General features: G+C 46.0%; 1 protein-coding gene across 5 annotated transcripts in view; it reads right to left on the reverse strand.

Annotated features, from left to right (window-relative positions):
- Positions 1-24,272, reverse strand: part of FHDC1 (FH2 domain containing 1) — a 42,245-nt gene extending 17,973 nt beyond the window's left edge. Inside the window, exons 1-7 of one of the 5 annotated variants that reach the window (XM_067736638.1) lie at positions 23,690-23,925; positions 18,542-18,806; positions 17,183-17,806; positions 6,959-7,020; positions 6,188-6,290; positions 496-581; positions 303-403 (exon numbers count right to left, since the gene is read on the reverse strand). In XM_067736638.1, coding sequence (XP_067592739.1) covers positions 303-403; positions 496-581; positions 6,188-6,290; positions 6,959-7,020; positions 17,183-17,728 — 898 coding nt within the window. In that variant the 5' untranslated portion in view covers positions 17,729-17,806; positions 18,542-18,806; positions 23,690-23,925. Of the gene's footprint in view, positions 1-302; positions 404-495; positions 582-6,187; positions 6,291-6,958; positions 7,021-17,182; positions 17,807-18,541; positions 18,807-22,344; positions 23,926-23,959 lie in introns of those variants that run through there. The other 4 variants (XM_067736637.1, XM_067736640.1, XM_067736639.1 and 1 more) reach the window with 4 other exon arrangements.
- Positions 24,273-27,392: the final 3,120 nt, after the last annotated feature.

The following is a 27,392-nucleotide window of genomic DNA, read 5'->3' on the forward strand; positions in this document are numbered from 1 at the left end:
AAAGCAAGCTGCAACCAACAATGTTTACGCCTAAGCTTGAGATGAAAGCAACCTTCTTTTACAGGAGGAGAATATGCTAATTATTGATTGACTGGTCAGTTAATTAATTAACCGGGGGAGGCAGAAAAGTAAATGGAAATAAACTTTAAATACCATCCCTGGTAACATCTCATTTCCCGTTTTAGAGCATATCAGAAATGGAACTTTCCATATCTAATTTTTCAATTGAACAGTTTTTAAAAAATAAACTGCTACCAAAATTAATCAAATCAAATTACACAAAGCATCATGTATTTACTCACCTTTTGTAGCGGTTCTTAGAATGGTTATATCTGTGTATAGAGAAGAACAAGAGGGCAAAAATTCTTTCTTTAGCACCATGGCTTCAATCCGCAGTGAACAGCTGAAAGACAAAAGGTACAGCTACAGTGTAGAATTTGACGTTGTTGATTTTAAAACCTTACTCTGCAAAGAACAGTGATGGGTGATCCTTACTTTGGCACCTGAATTAAGCAGTGCAGAAAGGAGTCTGCTAGGGACAGCTTGGCCACGTCTCCACTAAATGCCTTTAGTTTCTTTATCTAAAAGACAGATGGAAAAGGGGGTCAAGAAAAAAAGGACAAATGATTAAAATGGAACATCACTTTAAATTTCATCTTAGAATTCCTTTAGGAAAATAAGGATATCAGTGCTAAATTCAAATTAACAAAAATGTCAGCCTAAGGAAAGGGAATCATCACCGCTTACTACTTTGTTGTTTAAAAGAGCAAACGAGCAAATTAGGGAGAGGACAGCTGTGTCACTTATGTGGGCATAAACAATCCCACATGAACCAGAAAGCTGGAGCCACCGGAATCCTCAGAGAGGTTACTAAAGGGAAAGGATCAGTTCCAAGGATGAAAATGTTCTGTAAGTTATAATCTGGAAGGGAGACCACTGTTTGGAAGAAGAAAGAAGAGACTGGATAGTCACTATAGCAGAGCCTTTGAGTCATAAAGGAAAAAAATCTTATTATTTTGAGTATTTTGCATATAAGATACTTAGACTGGGGGAGGGTGTCTAACACAGATCTTCTTTCTGAGGTCAAGTCCTCCTTCACATCTAGTAGCTTTATAGGAAGGGATCACTGGATGTTGAGGTGAGTACACACTGGCTCTCCAGCAGGAAGATAAAGAGGAAAACGGCTTAAACAATTGAAAGATCAGTGTCAAGATTTCCCCCTGTGAAAAAAAATCAGGTAACATAAAGAGTGTGTACAGTGGATCCCGCTTCTGTAAATTAAGAAAAGAAGTGTCTACTATGCCCCAACCCTCCACGCACACACTACAAACACAGGAACAAGACAAACCAGACGTCTACGCTAGGTGAGGCAATCACCACAGTCATTATCATTTTCATCTGCTGCTCATTTTTATTTCCTAAAATGTAAGCATGTACTACTCCTGTAAAAAGTTATACTAAAAGTTATTAAACACACAAATATTCCTTCAACTGTAGTAAAGAAAAAAAAAAAAGAGTTCCAACGTAGGAATATAGCCAAACAGCTAAGCAAGTAGGGATGCAGGCAAAGAGAAAGTTCTCAAACTGCATCAGAGAGCAAGGTATGCCTTCTCCTCAGAGAATACAGGACCAACCCAAAAAACACAACTCTGTCTACTGTAATGGAGAGTCTTCCAACAACAGCACTTTGTGGTCAGGAGCACCTTAAGACTGCTAGAGTTTGTAGTAAGCTATAAAAGAAAAGAATCTGAATATAAATAAATAAATACACACACACTACACTTCAATTTAAAAAAAAGACTTCTAGAGTAAAGCTGATAGCCTGTCTTTGAAGCTAACTGTTCCCAGTAAGCACTTACCACTTTGCTATGTTTTATAAAGCTTTCTCTCTTCCACCCCCTGGATTATGTTAGGTGCCCATAAAAATAACCTAATTTTTAAACCTCTTGAAAAATAGGAAATAGGGCTTCCCTAGTGGCACAGTGGTTGAGAGTCTGCCTGCCGATGCAGGGGACATGGGTTCGTGCCCCGGTCTGGGAGGATCCCACGTGCCGCGGAGCAGCTGGGCCCGTGAGCCATGACTGCTGAGCCTGCGCGTCCAGAGCCTGTGCTCCGCAACAGGAGAGGCCACAGCAGTGAGAGGCCTGTGTACCGCAAAAAAAGGAAATAACAGTTCAAAAACACAGAGGAGGGGTATTTGCAAAGATGCGCAAACTGAAATATCTGCATCAAAATGTAACAGTGCAGATGCACACCCCAGACACCCTGGTATTAAGTCTGGACCTTAAGACTACATTTTTCCCCACAGTGGGCAGAAAATAGCCATTTATAGAATTGCATTATTTCCCCTACCTTTAGTGCCCCAAATTGAATTTTCCATTTTCAACCTTAATAAATTTAAGGGCAGATGGAACTTCTGCATTAGCTAAACCCAAACTAGTGCCTAGTTTCTGAACTGGGAAAGCCACAGGATGAATTCTGGTCCCTCCTGAGCTACAGTCTAATGATTCACCATATATGGGCAGGGGCAGAGCGGGGCTGTGCCTTTATGTAAGACCACATATGTAGCACGGGCAAAACTTCTGAGAATCACAGCACGGTTTCCTGTCTGAAGCACAAGAACAGGTCATGCTAAGTACACTTGGTAGATATTTTCTATTAAACATGTGCTGAACTGTAAATGAACAATGATTAATCGCCTTCACTTACATAATGAGTGAAAAATGCTTACGGAGTTCAAGAGAATGGTGATACTAAAGATAGTATTTGATTGAAATGCCACGTATACAGTTCTTAATTCCATTTCAAAATGAGATTTATGTTCATTAAGAGGGATTACTGTGCCTTCACAGAGAGGAAGGTAAAGAAGAGGGTGGACAGACCCTAGAATTATTCTGCGTTCTCATCATCGTCAAAAAGCATTTAGCAAACGTGGTCAGGCATCATTTTCTTGGCTGTGCCTGGTTTCTGCCCTAACAGCAAACAGCGTGCTCCTTGAGACTCACGCATTCCGAAGGGCAGGCTTCCTTCATCCCCTCTAATTCCACTCACATGGCCTTGAAACAGCAGGGTTTCCCACCAGCAGACCCACCCAACAGAAGACACTGGGGCTTCCTCCTCCCAGGAACAGACAGTAAACGAACAAGGTAAGAATGAGGTGATAAAAATATCAGGGGAGGCGACTCAACTTGCTGCCACAGACAGCAGTTCCACCTCCAGCCCTGCATCCCTGATGCTGCCTGTGGCGGTAGGGTACCAGCGCCAACAGAGAGAAGGGCTCCTTCTCAAGCCGCCTCTCAGGGCCCAGACAGGGAGCATGCTTTTATGTCTGAGTCTACCTTCTCCCTCTGTGAGTTTTAATCATGAATTTGAGGCAAGACAAAAAACGTGCCAGATAAAAGTTCTGCGGTGAAGGGCAGAGAACGTCTGAAAACAAATTAACCTGGGGTTAGCCTGGCAGCTGGGCCGTTTCCGTTCATCAGTTCAGTGTGCTGACAAGTTGACATATTATGAGTGACACTCACGCCAGTACTTCGTGAGAGCGGAGGTGACGCAAGGCCGGCCTGAAGTGAGGTGGGGTTTGGGGAACCTTTGCCCTTCCTTCCTCAGAGGGCGGTGGTGGAGTGCGGCCCAAGGAACTGCTCTGGGGTCAGACAAACCAGGTCAAACCCACCGCCCTCGACAGCCCATTAGTCACGTGCACTAGACAAGCTCTATCTAACCTGTGTGGGCCCCAGTTTTCTCATCTGTTAAATGACGAATAGGTTACAATGTCACTGTGAGGATTAAAGACACACACACACACACACACACACACACACACACACACACACCATGGGTGTGATTTACTGACTTTCTGTGTGCCAGGCACTGGGCTGAGCACTCGATTGCCTCTGGCCCCGTCCGGGGCCTGGAACATGGGGCACTCGATCAACGTGTCGCCCATCCTCGTGCTAAGAATGAGCACAAGACGTTACCCCACAGACCTAGCAACGCACAGTGACGCACAGCGATGCGTTTATTAGCATTTTTCTGCCACATTCCTAACCCTCTCTCAGTCGGCCGTGCCTCCTCCTTGGCCTCTTCTCCATCCTCTGCCCTCTACCCAGGACTGCAGGGTAGGTCCTGCGTCCGAGTGGGGCTGGGCCGCCCAGCACTGCCAGTCTGTCCCTGCGGTGGCAGCGGTCAGGGGGTGGCTCCCTCCGCGGGTCTGGGGAGGGCGCCAAGCAGCCCTGAGGACTGTCAGGGCGCACCTGCTGAAGGAAGCTCCCAGAGGAGCCCGAGGGTGTGCTGAGCCGGTAATGTAAACAAGCAGCAGTGTGACAGCTAGTCAGATACTCAGACCCCGGTCCCTCCGGTGACCCCGCAGGGGGAGGGGGAGGGCCTGGCCCAGCGGCTGGGAAGGCAGTGCAGGACCCCGGGCGTCTCGTCTCCGGGCTCAGCTAATCACCTGGGGGTGAGAGAGTGCCTCGGAGTCTCAGGGCAGCGCTGGGGTGGGTTTTAGTCATCACTCTCTTAACAGCCTCTTTCCTCTGAATTATATCCCACAGACAACGCAAGAAACAGGGTTCTTTAAAACACGTGAGGTTCGACAGCTAAGCTGCTTCTTTGAAAGATCCCTTCGTCTTCCACAGGCTTTGCATTTTAAAATTTTTTTAATTTAAGTTTTTAATCGCCTCTGATTGTTAAATTAGGAAGGAAGGTATTAAGGAAACCACATTTAACCTTCTGCCTCTTCATGGCATGAAGCTGGCAGCCTCCCTCATGCCTAACTCCCACTTAGTTGGAAATTTAGAGCTCCGTTAGGACTAGGTATCAGAGCAGTCCTAAGGAGGAAGCATGAAAAATGCCCAAGCGGGGAGAAGATTTCCAGAGCAACTAAATCTTTTTGAAAACTCAATTCATTAAACACTATCCATCCTAATAAAAGATCCTGAGTACACCTGAAGCTAACACAATACTGTAAATCAACTACACTTCAATTTAAAAAATACATTTTGGAATGCCCATTCTTCACATAAAAGATTAAGGAGTGTTCAGTCTATAGGATCCAGGGTAAATTTTGATCTAATGTACATTTCCCTCAACTCTTTAAGACGCTTTACTAACATTAACAAATGCCATTAATTAATCTTGGCTTTGGTAAATTATAATTGATTTGCAAACAGAAAACCCGAGGTGGAGAGAGCAGCTCAGAATACATAAATAGCCAGTTACCCCCGAAGACCCTCAGTTTGGCACTGTGAGTTTATCACTGATGGAAAAGAAAAAGCACAAATACATTTCTCTTGTTGTTATTAATGGCACTAAAGTCATGTTCCATAAATTATGTCTAGGAAGTGGAGAGAGATCGGGGAGGGAGGAGCCAGCAATATGTGTAAAAGGATAACTTACACTTTCTACTGTATAAGGCTCTGTATTATTTAAATGTGTACAAGCAAATGTATTCGTGTAACTTCTTACTGAAACTTTTAAAGGATCACTTCTTCAGAAATAGACAATATCACAATTTTGGAAGGTTTTACAAAACTGTTTTTCTTTTTTATCCTATCAAGCTCCTAATCATTCATAAATTCAGTTAATTCACTCCAAAAAAAATCAATACTTTATTTATATTGTGGTACTATATTGCTATCATAGCAATCCCCACCTTTTAATCAATTATATAGACAGCATTTATTAACAAGTTACCTCTCTCCAGTTTTTAGAGCATCTTTATTCAAAAGTGTTTTTTTTCTTTTTTTTTTTAAAAAAAGTATATGTATTATGAAACAACCCCAGGTACACCCTAGGCAAAGATCATCCTTAGATGACAGAAAAGGGAACTAACATTTACTGAGCTCCCATGTGCCACATACCATGTTAGATGCATAACTAGGGCTTAATTATCAACAGCCCAGTAAGGTAAGCATCATTATCCTCATTTTACAGGTGAGGAAACTAAAATTCACAGGACTTATGAAAACTTGCCCAACTTTCTCAATTAAGGGACCAGCGCCAATTTAAGCCTAGGTTCTCCAACTTGCTAACCCATCCTCTTTCTACTGGGTAACTTTTAATTGTTAGGCGAGAAAACTCCGGCTCTGGGTAGGAGAGTGCCCTTCCCATGTGAGTTCTGACATTCCTAAAAATATTAAGCTTTTATTATCACTCCTAACATTTAAAACTCACACCCCAAATTCCTTACCTCCTCTGACTCTGGCAAAAGCTTAAGAAATTCACGTAATGTCTCTGATCCATAATGCTCACTCTTTCCTTGATGAATATCTTCCACAATGGACAGAGGAGACCTTGAAAAGACAATGATCAGATTCCCTTTCACATTGGCTGGAGTGCCAAAGAAACACAAGCCAGGGGACATGAAAACAAACCCTCTCCACCCTCCCTTCCATTCCACCTCCTTCCCAGTCTGATGGGTGGTTTTGTGTCAGCGATCATAAGAGCCCCACTGCCAGGGAAAGCAGGGATCCTGATACACCAGAGGCCCCTTTCCCCAGAAAACCATCCTCGGGCATCCCAGAGAGGGCGAAGGTAGCAACAACCACTGGGAGTCTTCTCTGGGAGAAGAAAAGCAGTTCTGTGGGACTCCTGGAGCCAGAGCCCTCTCCTTTCCACTTGAGGACACGTGAATTTAACAGTGTTTGACTCACCCATCCATCCTCCACTCATGGAGCCACACCTCAGGTGAATTTATAAATTCCCTGACGTGTCAGGCATGGACAGATGCCCCAAGGTAATTCTGCCTGGACTCCAAGCCACCTGATTATGTTTTTATGGAGGAAAACAGCGGAAAGCGACACACACTTGGGGCCTCCTCTAGCCACGTGTCTAAAAACAATTTGAAAGTATGAGGGATGGCTTTCCCTCGTTAGAATCTGCGTTTTGGCTCACACCCACGGACTCTGATGCTGACGAGCAGGGATGTGACTAAAGTTTCAAATGTGTGCAAACATCTTACTTCTTAAACTGCTTTAGAAATATCCCAATGTTCATGCTCCGTTTTGCATCCAAGATAGTAATCTGGAAAAAAACAAAGACACGTAAGATCATTAAAGTATGAATAAGAAGAGTCGGAGGAAAGAAGAGAATTAAAACCTATCAAAATACAACACCAATTTTAATGTATAAGAGAGTAAATCCCAATATGTAAATCTACTTTCTGCAATATGTATTTCCTTAATGGTAATAATTACATATATCTGGGCTTCCCTGGTGGCGCAGTGGTTGAGAAGCTGCCTGTTAAGGCAGGGGACACGGGTTCGAGCCCTGGTCTGGGAAGATTCCACATGCCGCGGAGCAACTAGGCCCGTGAGCCACAACTACTGAGCCTGCGCGTCTGGAGCCTGTGCTCCGCCACAAGAGAGGCCGCGATAGTGAGGGGCCCGTGCACCGCGATGAAGAGTGGCCCCAGCTTGCCGCCACTAAAGAAAGCCCTCGTCCAGAGACGACGACCCAACACAGCAAAAAATTAATTAATTAATTAATTAAAAAAATAATAATTACATATATCTTTTTGGGGTTTTTTGGGCTGTACCATGTGGCTTGCAGGATCTTAGTTCCCTGACCAGGGATCGAATCTGGGCCTACATCAGTGAAAACGCTGAGTCTTAACCACTGGCCCACAGGGAATCCCCATATAGATCTATTTTAATATTGTATAATTTAAAATAAAGTATATTAACATTTTCTAAATTTTGCAATTTCCTCTTAGAATAGTAGAGCCCACATTTAAAAGCCCTAATTTGGAAATAGATGTCTTAGCATAGCAAGAATCATATGAAATTTGAACTCTGAAGCTATTGCAGAGTGAGTCCCAACCCTGAATCAGGGATGTAAAAGGACCAACACTGTTATTTTCAGAAACATAATAAAATTCTTAATATTTTTCTAAAGGAAAATTTTCTTTTCATTGGGAAAGAATATGTATGTCCAGCAGCCCTTTTAGGAGGAGGTAAGAAAGCGTCCTACACTTTATTTACTCAGAATTTAAAAAGAAAAACTTTGTGCTGTATTTTACCAAGTCTAAGATGTGTTGTTTTGTTTTTTGGCATATGAATATCTCTGGAATCAGGATATGTCTTATAATATATGGATCATCTTTGATTTAATAAAATATGGTGGCCATTCTAATGTACCATCCAAACCCAGATTTTGGCTGCAATAGATTTAAGCTGTTCAGAATTACAGTAGTCTCCCCTTACCCACAGTTTTAGTCACCCTAGGTCAACAGAAATCTGAAAATATTAAATGCAAAATTCCAGAAATAAACAATTCATAAGTTTTAAACTGTGTGCTGTTCTGAGCAGAGTAATGAAATCTGAAATCTCACGTCTCGGGACGTGAATCATCCCTTTGTCCAGCGTATCCTGCCCGTTAGTCACTTAGTAGCCACCTTGGTTATGGGGTTACTGTCACGGTACCACAGTGCTTGTTCTCAAGTGACCCTTATTTTACGTAGTAATGACCCCAAAGTGCAGGAGTAGTGATGATGGCAACTTAGATATGCCAAAAAGAGGCTGTAGAGAGCTTCCTTTAAGGGAAAAGTTCTCAATAAGGAAAGAAAAAACTTGTATGCCAAGGTTGCTAAGATCTACGGTAAGAACGAATCTTCCATCCATGAAATTGTGAAGAAGGAAAAAGAAATTCTTGCTAGTTTTGCTGTTGCACCTTGAACTGCAAAAGTTAGAGCCACAGTGCGAGATAAGCGCTTCGTTACAATGGAAAAGGCATTAAATTTGTACAAGATATTTTGAGAGAGAGACCACATTCACATAACTTTTATTATAGTACGTTGTTATTGATGAAATAAAAATTCGCATTCTAAGGCAAATCAAGGAAAATGTAAACATAAAAATTTTTCTCTGCCCTTTGGCCTCCTCTTTCCCCTCTACAGGCATTGCGTATCTGCCTTATGCATCGACCAAACCTCTCCATCAGCAGAAATACCTGCTCAACCATAAAGAGCAACATTCTCCTGGCATCAACAAGATAACTCCTTAGGAGATAACCTTCCTTCTTAATCTTGTAAGGGGCCACCATGACCTATGACCCACTATTCGCTTTGTACGGGTAGATCTGGACTGTGTAAACTGTCAATAATACGTCATTTAATGCACAGTCCTCTGTCTCAAAAATTTATACAACTGTGCTTTGACCTCTAATGGGCAGAACAGTTCTCAGAGCTTTCTGAGAGGCTCTCCCGGGTTATAATCCTCAATTTGGCTCAAGTAAAATTTTCTGTCTTTCTTAGATCAGCTGATCCATTTTTGTTCGCTGACATTATTGTTGGTCTATTTTGTTATTCCTTATTGTTGTTAATCTCTTACTGTGCCTAACTGATAAATTAAACTTTATCATAGTTGCGTATATGTAGGAAAAAACACAGTACAGATGTTCCTCGACTTATGTCCAGATAAACCCACCATAAATTGAAAATACTGAAAAATGCATTTAATACACCTAATCTACCGAACATCACAGCTTAGCCCAGCCCACTTTAAACGTGTTCAGAACCTTTACATTAGCCTACAGTTAGGCAAAATCATCTAACACAAAGCCTATTTTATAATAAAGTGTGGAACATCTCATGTAATTAATGGGATACTGTACTGAAAGTGGAAAACAGAATGTCTGTCAGTGTATCGATTGTTTGCCCTTGTGATCGCATGGCTGATGGGAGCTGCTGCACCACCATTGCCCCAGCATCACAAGAGGGGCTGTACCGCAAATGGCTAGTGGGGAAAGATCAAAACTCAAAATTCCAAGAACGGCTTCTACTGTATGCCTATTGCTCTCACACCATCATAAAGGAGAAAAATCTTAAGTTGAACCATCATGGAACCATCTGTGTATATAGGGTTTGGTACTATCCACGGTTTCAGGCATCCTCTGGGGGTCCTGGAACGTATCCCCCGCAGATAAGGGAGAACTACTGTAATAATTTGGAAGGGTTTTATCAGACTAAAATTTAGACAGAATCTTTTTTCAGGGGGTGGGTATTGTTAAATACAGAAGCCATTTCTTTGGAAGTAAATATCCAGGATACATGGAAGAAAGATAACCTTAAAAGTCCGCAATTTTCCCCATTTGTTTTTTGGAAAAGGGAGACGAGCGAAATAGGAATATTGTTATAAGGCTCTTTCTTTCCAAAAGTATGTGATACACTGTGAACAAAAAAGAATCAGGTTTCAGATTAAATTCCTGATCTCCGGGCCTGCTTCTAAGTTTATAAGAGGCAACAAGTCTGTTAACCAAAGTTAATGGGACTTCCTGGCTAGAAGGTTAAATTTTTACAAGAGTGTGGTTGCCTTCTTTTGAAGACTAATCTTAAACAATCACATTATTTACTGTCCTAGGGGTTTATTTCATGTTAACACAATCACCTGCCAGCCATAAACTGAACTCCCAAGCTAAAAGGACAGGCTCCTTGTTGGAATCCTACCCACGGATTACAGTTCAAGTTCAGTGTAAAGGGAGGGGAGAGGAGAGGGGAAAGAAAGGGTGAGAATAAAACCTGTCAAACTTAACATCCTTTAAGAGGAAAGCTTTTACCAAAGAGAGGAATCTAAATTTAAGACAGAAACTATGTGCTTATTATAATTCACAAATTACAAAGTAGGAGCATGTGCATTGATCTGGCTATATATATACATATATCCGAAGAGCTTTCTCTGCACTCACTTCTATCCAGATGGGGGAAAAACTTTTTATATTTTTTCATTAAATTACCACCTCCTGCTACATTTAACCCTTGACAGCAACACCCTCTCCGCCTCCACACCCAAGCCCCACCCTCATCCTCTTCACCCCTCAACCCTCTGGGACTCTGTATCCTCAGCCTAGATCCATAGCTATTATTGCTGGAAAAGTGGTGGAGAAATTACTATTATTGTTCCTATTTGACAGATAAGGAAACTGAGCCTCAGAGATGTCATTTTATACCTTCCCCAAAGCAATACTGAACTGAAATGCCCCAAGGTCTCTCTGGTTCCTGTTCACTCTAGTTCCTGTGACTTTCAATATTGCTGCAGATATAGGAGAACAGAGAAGTAGGGAAGGTTCCCCACCAGCCCAGTATACACATTGGGATGCTTCTCTGGGAATGGGGGCAGACCTGCAGAGAGCCATCCACGGGGCCTGGCCGAGGCCCCTGGTGACCCCAGAGTTGTATCTGTGGGACGAAGGCCAGGACTCACGTTCTCACCCGCTGAGACGGCCGCCGGGAGTGGAGCTCAGGCAGGGAGCGGAGCTCAGGCCGCAGGGAGCACAGGGGGCCACGCCTGGGGCAGCAGCTGTGTCACCAGCGAGGAAACTGGTCACTAATTTAAGGGAATCCAGCAATACTCCTAAGGGAAAACCTGGGCTGGCCATCGCTGAGCAGCGTAAGGGGGAAAACAAAGCCCAGCGCCTCCTCCAAACCACAGGAAAGTGAGACAGTTGATAAGGGCAGGGACAGTGCCCTTCCCTCCGGGCATCCTCAGCTCTGCCCAGTGCACGGGCAGTCTCCTCTCAGAGGGCATCACACTCGGCCTTCTAAAGCGGTGTTATTACACAGTCCTTTAAAGAGGGTTATCACTACATGTGTAAATTAGCTTATCTGACTTCCCAAAGGCTTGCCGGCAGTTCAGACGCCCAAGCGTGTGCAGCTAGAGGTGCTCTTGAGTCACTCCCAGGAGCGCACTCCTCGCGGACTGCATAGGTGGAGACAAACAACCCTGGGAACAGGGGTGAACTGACCTGGCCCCTCCCTCCCCACCAGTTCAATTCATCCGTACCTACTCTTCTGGACACCGCAGGCCTGCTGAGGCAGGTGTACTCAGCACGTACAGAGCTCATGGCCTGTCCCATTAAAGGCCCACCCAAGAGTTACGCCATCCCTGGTGAACAGGGGAGCAAAGACGTCAGGAGATGTGCTCAGCTCATCCACGGCAAAGACGTCCCACCCGCTCTCGTAACAGTCTCCCCACAGGCTGCCAGGCGGTGGGGCTGTTCAGATCCCTCTGAGGCACTGAAACAGCAGTGCTGCGTGCTCAGGGAAGCATGTGAATGGCTACACCCCCAGCCCCACCTGTTCAAACCTCCATATAAGCTGTCCTTTTCTTCTTCTGCAATTCTTGCACTCTCATCCATCCACCACAAAATCTGCCTCCCATATTCGTTAAAGGAAGAAGGAACTTTTCTTTTTTAGTTGTGGTAAAATACACATAACAGTTACCATCAACAGTTTTTAAGTGTACAGTTCAGTGGCAATAGGTACATTCACACTGTTGTGGAATCATCACCACCATCCGCCTCCAGAACCCTTCATCTTGCAAAACTGAAACGCTGTCCCCATTAAACACTAACTCCCCACTTCCCCTCCCCACCCCCTGGCAGCCACCATTGTACTTTCTGTCTCGGTAAATCGGACTACTCTGGGTACTTCATATAAGTGAAATCATACAGTATTTGTCCTTTGGTGACTGGTTTATTTCATTTAGCGTAATGTCCTTAAGGTGGAAGAAGAAATTCTTAAATCACTTTAGCTTCAGTTTGTCAAAGGAGGCTTCCTTACCTACTTAAGTAACACTAAATAGTAGTTATTTCAATCCTATGTCAGATCTGAAAAGCAATATTTAAAAAATCTTCCTGTATCCACTAATATAGACTTAGCTTTTGGGTTCTGATGGTTTTTCATTCTTTTTAAATTTTTGGTTGGCTTTCCTTGGGTAATGTCCCTCCCCCAGCTCTGAGGAAAAAAATGATAGTCCAGTTGAAGCTTTTTTTTTCCCTTTCAAATACTCTACCTAGTTCTATAGTTCTCAACTGAGCATGTCTCAGAATTCTAGAACATTCTGGGACCATAACAAAAGTTGACAAAGAATGACTGATACCTGAATTACTGTGTGGGAGAATAAATTACTTTTCACAAACTTAGAAAAACCAATCTTCCTTCCTTCCTCTCTCTTTCCTGTCCTCTCTTTTTCTAATAAGCAATTTTTATTATTTCTTATGTGGGATAATTAACTAACACTAATTGTAATATTACCACAGACACCACAGTGAATGACCTCAAGTGTTTCAATGTTTGCATTTTCTTTTTCATTTTTAAATTTCAGTTTTATGGAGGTATAATTGACAAATAAAACTGTAAGATATTCAAGGTGCACATCACGGTGATTTGATATATGTATACACTATATACTTGTATACATTCCCTCCATCACCTCACATATTTACTTATTTACTTATTTATTTTTTGGTGAGAACAATTAAGTTCTACTCTTTTAGCAAATTTCAATTACAGAATACAGTGTTATCAACTATAGTCACCGGGTTTCACATTATGTCCTTAGACCCTATTCATATTATTGTGTTTTCTCTGTGAACCCCTATTTTGACTTATCATAGTGATACCTTATAAGATAGCCTCTTTGCTCCCTTGGTTCAGTTCTGTCAGTTCAGTTTACTTTCTTTGGAGGATACCAAATGGCTAGGGCTGTCCTTGCCTTGAGAGCATTTCAGATTCTGTAGGGAGACAAGGGTAGCCCCAACTAACCAGCTCTGAGGGGCTGAAGAGCAGTGCTAACAGATGGATGGCGGCTTCTCAAACGTGAGATCACCAAACTCGGAAAAGAAGGTGGAGTTTGAGTTGAACCTCTTTATTATTATCCCCAGTAATACCCTTTGTTATTTCTAATTACTTTACTAAAGTTTATTATTGTAACATCTGTAGCTTCTTCAAGTTAATTTTTGTCTAGCAAAGAGACAAAACTACTTCCCCCTTTACTACATGTTCTAACTTACTATTTTAGATGTTGTTCTACCTAAATTCAGCCATTCCCAAACCCAGCTCTTCCCTGTCTCCCAGTAACTTCTTCCTTCGTAGTATAACGGAACTTATTTGTAGTGCTTTACAGGTCCTTTAAAGCCGGAGCCAACCTCATAATGGCAGGCCATTTCTGTAGGAGGTTATTACATTTCAAGGGAACATAATCTGATCCGTGGCATGTCTGAGGCTTCAGAATTATGAGCTGTGTGGCAGCAGATGGGAAGGCCATGTTTCCAGGCTCAGGATGGGTCCCTCGGCCAAACACGCTATGTGTATGTATTCTCCAGTCCACACAGTTTCAACCCTGGACTCTACTTTCTACAGAGTGAATTGGAAGATTTATTACTGGTCCATGTTAGACTATCATTCTGGTGCACTGTAACTTCTTTAAAGAAAATCTAATGAGGGAAGAAAATGGCATGTACTATAGTCTTTTACCAAAAAAAAAAAAAGTATATATAATACTTCAAGCCATGTTGGAGATAGCATGAAAAATGGAAACTAATTCTGGGTAACCCTCTGTGATGTGACAATATTATCTAATCTTCCCTTAAATCCATCCACCTACACTACTTATCCTACCTGAGTACCGAGAAGTTGAAGAGTTAGATTATCTTATGATACACAGTCATGGCAGTTTAATTTTTCTTTCTAGACTGCTATCTCGCAGATTAGAACCTACATGTGTTAAAGATATCTGCACACCCACCATTCATAGCAGCATTATTCACAAAAGCCAAAAGGTGGAAGCAACCCAAGTGTCCATCAACAAATTACTGGATAAACAAGATGTGGTATATACATACAATGGAATATTATTCAGCCTTAAAATTCTGGTACATGCTACAACATGCATGAACCTTTAGGACATTATGCTGAGTAAAACAGTCCAGTCACAAGAAGACAAATACTGGGACTTCCCTGATGGTCTAGTGGTTAAGACTCCGCTCTTCCAATGCAGGGGGTGTGGGTTCGATCCCTGGTTAGGGAGCTAAGATTCCACATGCCACGTGGCCAAAAAAAAAAAACAACTCTTCTGAAACTCTTAAATGGTTCCTTTAAAAAAAAAAAAAAGACAGATACTGTGTGAGGTACCTAGAGTACTCAGGTTCATAGAGACAGAAAGTAGAAGGGTGGCTCCCAGGGGCTGGGGGGAGGGGGCGAATGGGGAACAGCGTTTCAGTTTGCGAGATGCAGAGGATTCTGTGGATGGATAGTGATGGCAGCCTTCCAACAACGTGGATGTTTCTGTGCCACTGAACTGTACACTTACAAATTGTTAAGAGGGTGAATGTTATGTTATATATATTTTACCACCGTTTAAAAAATAATTGTTCAGTTTCAGGTTTTTTCTTTTTTTAAAGTTAAAGAAAAACAAACAAAAAGAGTAAAGAAATGTACCTAGGGTGGAGAGAGGCAAAAAGAAAGATTCTTTTTACCTGAATTTTAGATCTGGCCTAAGAAATGGACTTCTCTGCTTTTCTGCCATAGGTGGGAAAAGATGCCACACACCCTGCCACTTCCTTCCATCAGTGGGTCTTAACCCCTCTTGAAGTCACTAACATAAAGCAGCAAGTTCCACACAGCCCCCTGAACTATCACCGGCCAAATAAACGTCCCCAGTTTATAAAGGACACTGCCCATTCTAACCTGGTCAGCTGCCTCCCCAGGAGCGTGATCAAGCCAGACCCCCTTCTGTGTGTGACAGGGGCTTTCCTGAGACATGAGCTCCGTCTCCACGCACCCATCCACTCTTTCCTTTAAAATGCTTCAAGGCCAGTAAGTAGAGCTAGGAAACACTGGTGAGCATGACCTACTGCCCAGCAAGGAGCCTCTGCTGGAAGCTGGGGCAGAGGCCAGTGTACTAAGGAAATGACTTCTTGCTCCTTCTGATACTGAAAGGATGCACTGAGAAATCAAAGGCCTTTGCATAAAGGAAAGAGCAGGGAAGGCCAGGTTCGGCACAGGAGGGCACTGAGGATGTCCTGAAGACTTCCTCACAAATCATCTCACAGCTTACGCCTAATTCTAGTCCTAGGATTCTCCACATTTTATAATAAATAGACTCTTGGCTATTTCAACGGGGGACCATCCCGCCAGCTTCAAGGGCCCCCAAGTGAATTCCTGAGCCAGACAGAGAAAAGAGGTCAATACTGTCAGCTCAAGAATTCAATAATGCAGAGAGCTGCTACTTCATTCCAGAGCCCTGCCTGCCCACGCTCTTATCTAGTCAGCTCTATCTTTGACCTATTTTCTCTGCTCCTTTACAACAGATTAAAAAATGATGCATTTCTGTTGCCCCCCCCTTTTTTTTGTGGTGGGGGGGACAGCTTTCTTTTCTTTTAACCCCGGTTTCCTAATTATTTCTTCTAGCAAATAGAGGTTTCTTAATTTACTTTCATGTTTCTAACCAGAGAGTACTTAGAAATGTAATTTTTTACTCAGTTTCTATGATGTTCAGTGACCTGTAGCTCTGAAGCCATGCTTTCACTTACCTTCTTATAACTTGCTAGCTTTATTTTTTTTAAAGATTTTTTCGATGTGGACCATTTTTAAAGTCTTTATTGAGTTTGTTACAATATTGCTTCTGTTCTTTTTTTGTTTTGGCTTTTTGGCCACAAGGCACGCAGGATCTTAGCTCCCCGACCAGGGATCGAACCCGCACCCCCTGCGTTGGAAGGCGAAGTCTTAACCACTGGACCTCTAGGGAAGTCCTAACTTGCTAGCTTTATATTTTCCTCAAAGTAACACAGTTCCTGTTCACTGGAAATGTGCTTTGCAGAAAGTCTATCTGAAAATAGCTTTATGCTTTGGCTCTCTGGAATCTGTTCCACAATGGCCAACACTTAATTCAGAGATCTGAAGAACGAAGGCCACCTCACAACACTTGTGGAACGAAAGCTGGAGGGAAAAATAAAGATAAAAGTCTAAGGATGTACACTATTTAATGATGTTATTAAATAAAAGGCACTTTGTCTCAGAAACCTCCAGTTAATCTCAGGTAACTGAGTTCAGGAGCTCAGGTTTTTGTTTCAATGGCGACTCATAATACTGGCCTTCAGCAGAATTGCTCCACCAGGGGAAACCAGGCAGATATGCTGGAGACAAGGTGCTGCCGGGAGGCCAGGAGCGAGGCCTCCAGATAGCATGTTCCCCGCATGAGGTCACCATCCTCTGGGATGTCTGCCAGGATATGGCTCGCATGCCTCTCACACTTTTTTGCTACTCAGCTCAAGCTCATCATTTCCAAAGCACGTTCACTTGCATTATCTTATTTCTCAGTGATTCTAGCAGGTTTTGAAATGTACACACGTCCCCAAACACAAAACAGTGCAGTGTGGGGAGAACCATCCCTCCGTGGACCATTCTTACCTCTTCTCTGCCCTCCCTGAAGGACGAATTTAAAGGCCCTCCTCGCCCAGAAGGGGAAGACTTGGTGGTATTTTCTTGCTGCCCAAACAGCTCCTCGACGCTCTTTGTATCAATTTGGTAGTGACACTGCTCCCTGGCTGCCAAGGTCCAGATGTTGGTTTTGCCACGAACTTGCTCCTCTGGAATGGTTTTCCAAAAAAAGCTCCTTATCCGCTTTTTCTTACCGAGGTGGCTGTAGCCGTTCAGGTGAGAGGTTGGGGGTAGTCCTGGGGGGGGAGGGGGGACCGGAGGCCCCCCAGGCAGTGGAGGGGGAGCGGGAGGGGGAGGAAACCCTTTCCCTGAGTATGGGCATGGTGGAGGTGGAGGGGGTAGAGGAGGAGGTGGTGGTGGCGGCGTTTGCCCAATCATGAATCCAGCTGTCGTGGCACTATTCCCATTTCCTTTATCACTGACCAAGGAGACACAATTCATAACGTGCATAGTACTGTTGCCTTCTAAGGAGATAATTTCTTGACCTTGGGGAAGCAGACAAGCAGACACCGACATCAAATTTGTGTCATACTTTTCCGCCCGCTAGTCTGCCGCCAGAGCAAAGGCAACTGCGTTGTGTGTCATCTTCCAAACCTGCAAAGATAAAACAACTTTAAAACCAGTGCAGGAAAACATTGCTATACTATATATATATATAGAGAGAGGTATATACTATACCTCCCTTCCGAGGCCAGTGCCAGTCCTCCCAGAGTAGTTGGATATTAAAATCAATGAGGGGCCACACATCCAAAAGAGAACTAAAAGGGACTAATACTTTTCTAAATGGGGACCAAATTTTACTACCTGGAAATGCTGCCAAAGCAGCGGCAATAAATCCAACCTGGAAACCTTCCATTCATCAATAAAGCACATATTAACCAAGAACCCGCAATAGGTTCAGCAAGTACTGCTCACTTTCTGAACAAGCTACTTGTTCATTAACTGGCTCGTTTTCTTTGGGCAGTGGATCCCCAACCCCTGGGGAAATTACCCAAATGGCTGCAGCCCTAGTGACTCTGTCTTTTTCCAGTACGGACATGTCCCCTACCCATTAGTGGGTCAAAGGGCATCCTCCACCTTGCACATAATAGGCAGGGCATTCGGGGATGATAAAATAATTGCCAAACTCCTTCCCCTGGAGTCAGTGCCATCGTCTTCTCCCTACACTTGGTGATGCTGCTCCCTCGCAAATAGAGAAAAGAACGCCGGACACGAAGATAAAAGGTTCCGGCTCTAAATCAAGCTTTACTGCTTACAATTTTAGAAAAGCCATTTTGCCTCACTAGATTTGGAGTTTCTCACTTGTAAAATCAGGAGGTTGGCACTGACCTCCACCGTCACTTCCGATGCGATCGTTTTGGGTTCTGGTTAAGCTCTCTGGAGCTTAACTCTCTGGAAACCACCAGAACTTCTCAGTGCCTCTTCTGCTTCTTCTGTGACGCTACCAGCAGAGGAGACACACACACACAAGGGGATGCTGCCCGAATCACTCCTGCCACACGGCTACCCCTTATCCACTCGGTCACTGACTTATCTTGGTGGCTTGTGTTTTTATTGACCTTTAAATATTCGTTTTTGTTCATTTGTTGTGGACCTGAAGTGAAAACATGGGTCAAAATAACTACAGGTCTTCAGATGTGAGGACAGGTAAGTGGAGATGTAGAACACGGGGCCCCGTGTAGGCTTGTGGAATGAGCACCCCAACTATTCGGGTGTGTGAAAAGGGGGCTGTTTCATCTAGGTCATAACGGGTCATGTGGAGGGGCTTCTTAGACTGGACTTCTGAAAGGAATTAGCTTTCTACAGCATTACTGTTCAAAGCTCATAGTTACACATCTTCAGCACACAATGCAGAATTCTACAGGAGTAAATGGTCTGATATCACTAATTCAAATATTATTAAATCTTTTACACAGAATCATACACAAAAGGCAGGACTGCCTTGGGAGTAAGAGGGGAGATTCCAAGAACAGACTGCTTTTCCTCAGATCCCAGTTCTGCTACTTCTTTAGGTGTGCAACCTGGGGTGAGGTAGTTTATCTAACCTATGTTTCAGCATCCTCCTCTATCCTATAAGCATATACCATTCCATTGGTTTGTATGAGAATAAATGAGCTCATATGTGTACACCCTTACCAAGATGGTACATAGTTAGCCACTATTAACAACTGGTGTCACAGCTACATACGATTTCTCTTTATTTTCACAGGCACTACATTTGCTTTAAAATATGTATTGGGTTTATAGGTAAAACGCTAGGTTACCCTTGGCTACTAGAATCATACCTTTAATATTTCCATTCTCTGCTTCCTAAGTTACTAGGTTTGTGAGCTCGGTCCCTTTTCAATACTCAGTGATAGTATATTGTTATCTCTACATTACAAGAACACATGTTTTTATGAAACATTTAAATATTTAAGTTCTGAAAATTACATATGGGTAGAAAATAGCATTTCCAACTATTACTGGATAATTTTTTTTTTTTTAGCATTTTAACTGCTTTTAAGTGTACATCAGTGGCATTAAGTACATTCGCAGTGCTGTGCAGTGTTATCATGGGATAATTTTTTAGAAAGTAAAACTGAAAATATTTATCCAAGTCAACTTACAGCTCACTTGAGATGCAACTAGCTTTTAAAAGGAGTTTTCATAATTATCATTAGGGGCATAACTAGGTTGCTTTCATAGTTGGCATCCCTAAAGCACATGACTCACTGTCAATTACAGTTTATAGTTAGATCTGAACTCTTCTTTTCTCAAGACTGTACAGGTAATCTTGGCAGTTTATCCTTACATATTTTAAAATACTTCTGTACATGAAATATCTCATGTATTGAAGAATTGCTAATCCTCCAATTCACCTCCAGTTCCAGATATGCTGACTTGTTTATAGACTGTCTCTGTTAAGAACGGTGATAAGCTAAAAAAGTCTCCAACCTAGAGAGCAATAACTCATTCAGTGCTGCATTAGTATATGCACAGCTGTGCCATTAAACCTCACAGAGCAAATGTAGAGATACTAAGAAAGAGTGAAAGAGACTATGCCCTCGGAGGTCGTGCAACACCATCTTCTAATACCAAAGCCCCAAAGCATGTGAGTCCTTTTGAGTATAGTCTGTTTTGCAGAGGAAGTACCAGATTAAAGCTTGTCAAAGTGAAAAGTGACACACGTTAGCTATGCATCAGCAGGATTCTAACCACTGTCAGTCTTAAGAAAGAATGTTATTTTAGAAAGTTAAAGGAACAAAAGAAAATTTACAACATTGTTCCTGGTATGTTGTCTGGCTAATTTTTTCCCAGGGTAACATACAAGGATCCTAGGCCCCCAACAGCTTCTAATGAATGAGCTCTCCAGCAATGATTAGCTAAGATGCTAATGCTTTTACTACAAGCCTCAATAGGGCTTTGATAGGGTTTCCCCCTTGGGCCAGGATTTCCAATGTCAAAGAGATGGCAGGAAAAAGAGAGTGCAGACACACATTCTAACCCTTTCCACAGTCTCACGAGATATTAAAACAGAGGATACACAAAGAATATTCGATTTACTATGGTACTGTCCGCAGTAAAGATGCAAACGCATACTCTCCCAATATGCTAGGAGAACATAGGTGATGCAGCAGCCCCAAAGACGGCTGTTTCACACAGCGGGCAGCCGCCGGCAAGGACAATGGAATTAGCCTCAGGCTGTATCTGGAAAATGTCAAGTGTCCCATCAATCTCCCCAGGGCAAACAGAGACAGGCTTGTATTTAACATCTCACCTACAGGTTGGGGACCTCAGCAGCAGCAGGGGGGACGGCTGCTAAGGTTGACAAATGACCAGCCCTGAGTAAACTGTACAGCTGTCACAGTAAGTCTCTGAAGATGAGAACTTCTCTTTGAGTCCCCTGGGTGCTAATCATGACCCACTGGGGGTAAGTTCCCGTGAAGGCCCCTCCTGGGGAGGCTACTAGCTCAGCTGAGCATCTCCCAACTGTGTGGATTTTTAGTAAGGGGATGTTGTGGCCATGTACCTAGCTTTTAGCTGATCAGCAAGCAAAAAGTCTTAGAATGAGAAGAATAAGGGTCGTCAAAGAAGCCCTGGGGCCCCTCCTAAACTCTCTTGCCTAAATAGCCAGGATTACTTTGCTCGTGGTGTCAGAAACATCGTTGAAGCTCTATTCTCTTCAAGGGAGTGGGTGGGAGGGAAGAAAAGAGTAAGTATGCTTAATTTCACAGTATATTTAGGAGGAAAACACGTTTCTGAAAGCCCGTTTAGGGCTCAGAGCTCTCCTGAAAAACGGTTGCTCAGCCGGTCAGCAATAATCAGAAGTAAACGCCACACCAGAAAAACCTTTTCCCCTTGATTCCTGACATGTGTCACAGATGAGGTGGGATCAGGAAAGGCTGGCCCACACCCTTCTGATGACAAACGGGGGCAGAGCAAGCCGGGTGTGGAGGAGAGGCAGAGGAACACACGGCCCTATTTTATTGGGGGGAGAAGAGAGGGTGGGGAAGGGACAGGCCATTTTTAAATATGGAGTTTTTGCTCTCCACCAACTCACTGGGAACAGGCTCCTCCCCAACCACCTATCTTTCAAAATCTTTCTGGATTATTGAACACAGCACGTCAACCCCACAGTCAAACCAGAGCTGGCAACATCCAGCTCTTCACCTTGGCACTCTCGCCAGCAGTGGAAGGACCCAAGATGTTTCCAGTCCGCGCGTTTAATCTGCCGCCGCACAACATAAACAATCCACAGATGCCCCCGAGCGCAACACCCTGGGAGCAGAGGAAAAAACGCCTGTTTCTGAATGTGCATTTTCAGCTTCTCTCAATGTCCCCAAACAAAGCAAACGGGTGCCAAAGGATGCTCTAGAGAGGAAAGGAAGCGCTCGCGACTCATTCCAGGAAGACAACTGTGGGTCAGGAGACGAGAGGGGGGTCACAGACGGCCGAACAGCAGGCGCAGTTTCTGTGCAAACAGCTGTTTGAAAAAGAACTCCTGGGTCCTGAAGAAACTCGGCGTGGGGGACACCGGGGGCCCGATTTCTTTCGCAGAGTCTGGACGCCCTAGGTCTCTGAAGTGGCGGGTGGTCCACCGCGTCCTTCCGCCCCCAACCCTCGGCCCGCGTCCCGCCCCAGCCACTCACCAAAGCGCCACAGGCTCGGCCGCACGAAAGGCTCGGAGGGCGCCGCGTCCGTCCGAGTCCCCGGGGAGTCCGCGGGCCGCCAGCCCCAGCGCGTCCTTATCTGGGCGGCTGCGGAAGGAGTGAGAGAGCGGGCGCCGGTGCGCGGCCCAGACAGACGCCCACACGCGCCGCGTAGGGTCTGCGGCGGGGCCGAGGCGCGCGCCGGGGAGGGGCCGCCGCCCGCCGCGCGAGGACACGCGGGTCCACTGGGCGGACGCCGGGGCACGGCGGAACCCTCTACCTCCCGCGGGCACCGAGCGCGCGCGCGTCCTCAGGCAGAAGCTTAGTGGAGCGGCAGCCGCACTAGCTCGCCCCTCCCGGAGCCCCGCAGGGATCGCCGGCCCCGCCCCTCGCCTCGAGGGCCCCCGCCTCCCCCGCGGATCCCCGACGCCCCGCCCCCTTCGCGAGGGCCGCCGAACCTGGCTCCTCCGAGCGGAGTGGGGGGCTCACTAGGGAAGGTGTCACTGTGCTTGAAGCGAAAGGGGGATCTCCCAGTTTGCGGGCTCCGCCCCCTCCTCGAACCTCCGCGGCGACACCTCCCCACGTCTGGGGTCCGGGTCCCGAGCGCAGGGGGGAGAGAGCCTCACGGCCGCAGTGCGGAGCAGCCAAAAGGAGCGGGGAAGAGCCGGCGAGAAAAACACAGAGGGGAGACTCCTGGTGTTTGGTCGGAGGATTAAACCGAGAGCCCGGTGTCCCCGAGCTGGGGCACTAAAGAGGCTGGAGGTGACCCGCCAGCCCACCCACTTCCTCCCTAAACTTCCACAAGCGCAGGGCTCAACTTCTAAGCTGAACTTCGCACGGGCAGAGCGAACGTGCCAGAGCGAGTACCGCCTTGTCCTCGGTCCGTATCACCCGGACGCGGTCCTGGCCAGCCCCGCACCACAGTCAGGAGGGGCAAGTCGTGGCTTCCCTGCTGGGCAGGGACCCGGCGCGGGCGCCCCCAGTTGCTCGCTCTTGGACGGGCGGGGATCAAGTGGGAGCTCAGTTTAGCCAAAAGTCCTGGCAGCTAAAGCTAAATCAGCCGGCCCAAGTTTAACCCGGAGGCGGCCCGGAACCTAGCTGGTCCAGACGCGCGCGTCTTCCCCTCAAAGGACGAATGGCTGTCCTCTGCGGCCCAGGGAGTGCAGCCGTCAAAGTCGGGGGAGCTCAAACCTCCCCAGCCTTCCCGGTGAGGCTTGAAGGCAGCCGAGATTCAGTGCCTCGGTCCTGACGGATCCCCGCCCCCGGCCCTCCGGAGCCGAGGAGGCTCGGTCCCCGGGTGCCCCTGAGCAGCGATCGCTCTGCCTGGGCCGTGCGACTCACTCACCCGCGGCCGGCGCTCCCAGCGCGCGCTCCTCTCTCCCCGCCGCCCGCGGTCTCCCAGCGCCGTCGCCTCCTCCTGGGTCACTGCAGTCAGGGCTGCTCGGGGCCGCGAGGGGGCAGGGCGGCGCGGGGCGGGGCGCGGCCGCTGCCTCAGGTAACTATGCTGCAGACCCGGCTGCTCCCAGCGCCAGCTGCAAAGGGCAGCACGCCCTTTCCAGCTCAGCCCTTCCTCCCTCCCACCCTTGAGCGCCAACATCGGCGCTGCGGCGCTCACCTTCACCTGCGCGGGGCCTCGGAGGCCTGGGAGCCGCCACCCGGCAGGCAGCTGCCAGCACCTGAAGGCTGGAGCGGGGCGGCCACCGAGGACAGTAGGGGCGGCGGCGGGGGACAGAGATGTACGGACTGTGAAGAAGAGCTAGGTGTCCTCGTGGAACCAGCCAGGGGAGGCGGCAAGCTGGCTCTGAACTGGCAAGTGGCTCCACAAAGGAGCCTCTGCAGCAGCCTCCCCGACACCCTCTCCTGCGCACACGCGCGCGCACACACATGTGCGCACACGCACACTCATTCACGCTCAGCTCAAACCCCGCGCGCACACAGGCCACCCTCTGCCCAACACACTCGTTTTTCCTTGGAGCAGGAGGCAGCATCTTGGTGAACTGTCCCAGCCCGCGTGGCCGAGTCCCAGCCGGGCCGGAGCTTCCCAAAGGTCAGCTTCTCCCTGGGACCTGCCATCCTGCAAGTTTGTTACTTTTCTTTTCTTTCTTTCTTTCCTTCTTTCTTTCTTTCTTTCTTTTTCTTTTTTTTTTAATCTCCTCAATGATGATGGTAACAGAAACCTTTCAGTTATATATCAAAGAAAAAGTCCACTCCAGGACTGATCACATGAACAGATGCTGTCTGGGAAACGCTCCTCACAGGAGGAAACCAGGGAATGGTTTTATCGCATCTTTTTTCAAAGTGACTTATGATGCCAGGCAGTGAGAACCGAGTAATCAAAGAAAACCTATCCCCGGAGAACCGACTGATCTGAAATCAGCTGCAGGGGTGGGGAGGCGCCCTCTGCGGGGATGAAGTCATTGCTGCCTTTGGCTCTGTGCTCCCAGTTAACAGACCAGGGCTTATCCAGCCTCTGGAGCCTGATGACTTCCGCCTCTCCACGCTGGTCCACAGCCCCTGAACTCACAGGACAGAATTCTCAACCTCCACAGGAATAGAAAAAGAGGAGCTATTAGGGTAAAAACTGAAAACAAACAAACAACCAAAAAGCAAAATTCTGCCCACCAACAGCCCGTTTTTTAGCCATGGACCGGGCTGACGCTAACCGTCAAGAGAAGGAGATCCGACTAAGACCACAGAAAATCTCAAGGAGTGGGAAGTGTAATAAAAGAGAAAGCCCCATGCTCGGGGACTTAATATTAACCCCAAAGGAATACTGACTGCACAGGCAAAAGTTAAATTACAGAATATCAAAGTGAGGGGCTAACGGCATCCTCTCCTTTTCTTTTATGTCAGTCTCGCCAGATGAGGAGTCGAGCCACTGCACACTTCCTGCTTGTCAAGCCTCCCTCCAACCTGGGCTTCCCTACAATGTACTGAGTGTGCATTCTAAAATCAGTCACTTTTTTAAAGGGTCAAGTCCAGTGACCCGTCCTCAGCCCCTCAGTCCTTTGATGTCCTGCAGCATCCTGGCCTACAGGCCTTCTCTCTGCCTCTTCTGCCTCCTCTGCTGACCCTTCTTGTCCTTTGAGGACGGTAACCAGATTCTTCCAACTCTTTATTTCCCATTATCCCATGGGTACTGCCTTCTGACTTCAACCTGAAGGCGCCCAGATTTTGTGGGGCCTGAAGCTTGTGTAACTCATGAGGGAGCTTTTAAAAGAAAAACAATAAAAACTTATATACCAACACAACAGCAGCTACGCCCTTTTGGAAGTGTCTGGGGAAAGTTAGAGGCACGAAAACTTGAGCTCCGAGGTAAACCCACTTCTGATTTCACCTCTATGTCAGGGATTCTTGAATCCATATTGTCCCTGTAATGATTCAAGTCCAAATTCATGGTCCAAAAGTCAACTCCTCTGTCTCTCAAAACTACTACTCTTCCGGCCTGCACCCCTTACTTAAAGATCTGACTTTTAAAATTCGAAATCCCAGCGTTCCCTTGGGTTCTTTTCCTCTTTTACATTTTTTATATCCAAGTATTTGCCAAATTTGTTGCTCTTTCCCCAGTAAGATCTCTTCCATCTGTACTTTACATCCACTGCCACTACACGTGCCCTGATTAGAGGAAAGGGGAACTGATGTTCATTTGCTGTTGGCTGTGTGTCAGGCCTCACACTTGAGTCTCACAACCATCCTAGAAACCCTACCTTCTGTGTTGTCTGGCTTCGACAAGTGAAATCGGACTGGTGCATCCACTGCCTCAGCCATCTTTCTGCCTCTCCCCTCTTCTGCCTACTCTGCTGTCAGGTCAGTGTTTTTAAAAGTCTGATTTCGGGCTTCCCTGGGGGTGCAGTGGTTAAGGATCCGCCTGCCAATGCAGGGGACACGAGTTCGAGCCCTGGTCCGGGAAGATCCCACATGCCTCGGAGCAACTAAGCCCGTGTGCCACAACTACTGAGCCTGCGTGCCACAACTACTAAAGCTCGCACGCCTGGAGCCCGTGCTCCGCAACAAGAGAAGCCACTGCAGTGAGAAGCCCACACAGCACAACGAAGAGTAGCCCCCGCTCGCCGAAACTAGAGAAAGCCCGCACGCAGCAACGAAGACCCAAAGCTGCCAAAAATAAATAAAATGAATTTAAAGAAAAAAGTCTGATTTCATCACACTACGCACCTGTTCAAACCTTCTGTAGAATACGTAGGTGCCTACGCGGAAGGTTGCCTCTAGCAGCATGCCTCCATCTCCACGATGTGAAGCGCCCCATTTCACTCTGTTTGTAGATGTTTTTTGTGTGTTTTTTTGCGGTACGCGGGCCTCTCACTGTTGTGGCCTCTCCCGTTGCGGAGCACAGGCTCCGGACGCGCAGGCTCAGCGGCCACGGCTCACGGGCCTATCCGCTCCGCGGCATGTGGGATCCTCCCGGACCGGGCACGAACCCGCGTCCCCTGCATCGGCAAGCGGACTCCCAACCCCTGCGCCACCAGGGAAGCCCCTGTAGATGTATTTTTGATGCATTTGCGGGTGGAAGTGAGATCCACATCCTTTTACTCTGCCATCTTGATTCCCTCCCACTTCACTCGAGCAGCATTGTGTGCTGCCTCTGAATGTGACATGCTTATTTTGATTCTTCTTTTCGGTGTTGTGCATATGAGGTGGCCAAGAAGTACTTGAATAGAGCAGAACACAGCTCTCATGTAGAGTCAAGATCCTGATGCATTGGATTGGAGGCTGCAAATCCAGAGGACGATTTATTCTTCATTTATTAATTGTGACCCACACCTTCATCTCACCTAAGATCGTGCTTGGGAGTATACACTACCAAATGTAAAATCGAGAGCTAGTGGGAAGCAGCCGCATAGCACAGGGAGATCAGCTCGGTGCTTTGTGACCACCTAGAGGGGTGGGACAGGGAGGGTGGGAGGGAGATGCAAGAGGGAGGAGATACGGGGATATGTTTATGTATAGCTGAACTCACTTTGTTATACAGCAGAAACTGACACACCATTGTAAAGCAATTATACTCCAATAAAGATGCTAAAAAAAAAAAA

Source organism: Pseudorca crassidens, chromosome 4, assembly GCF_039906515.1.
Source record: "Pseudorca crassidens isolate mPseCra1 chromosome 4, mPseCra1.hap1, whole genome shotgun sequence".
In the NCBI taxonomy this organism is placed as follows: Eukaryota; Metazoa; Chordata; class Mammalia; order Artiodactyla; family Delphinidae; genus Pseudorca; species Pseudorca crassidens.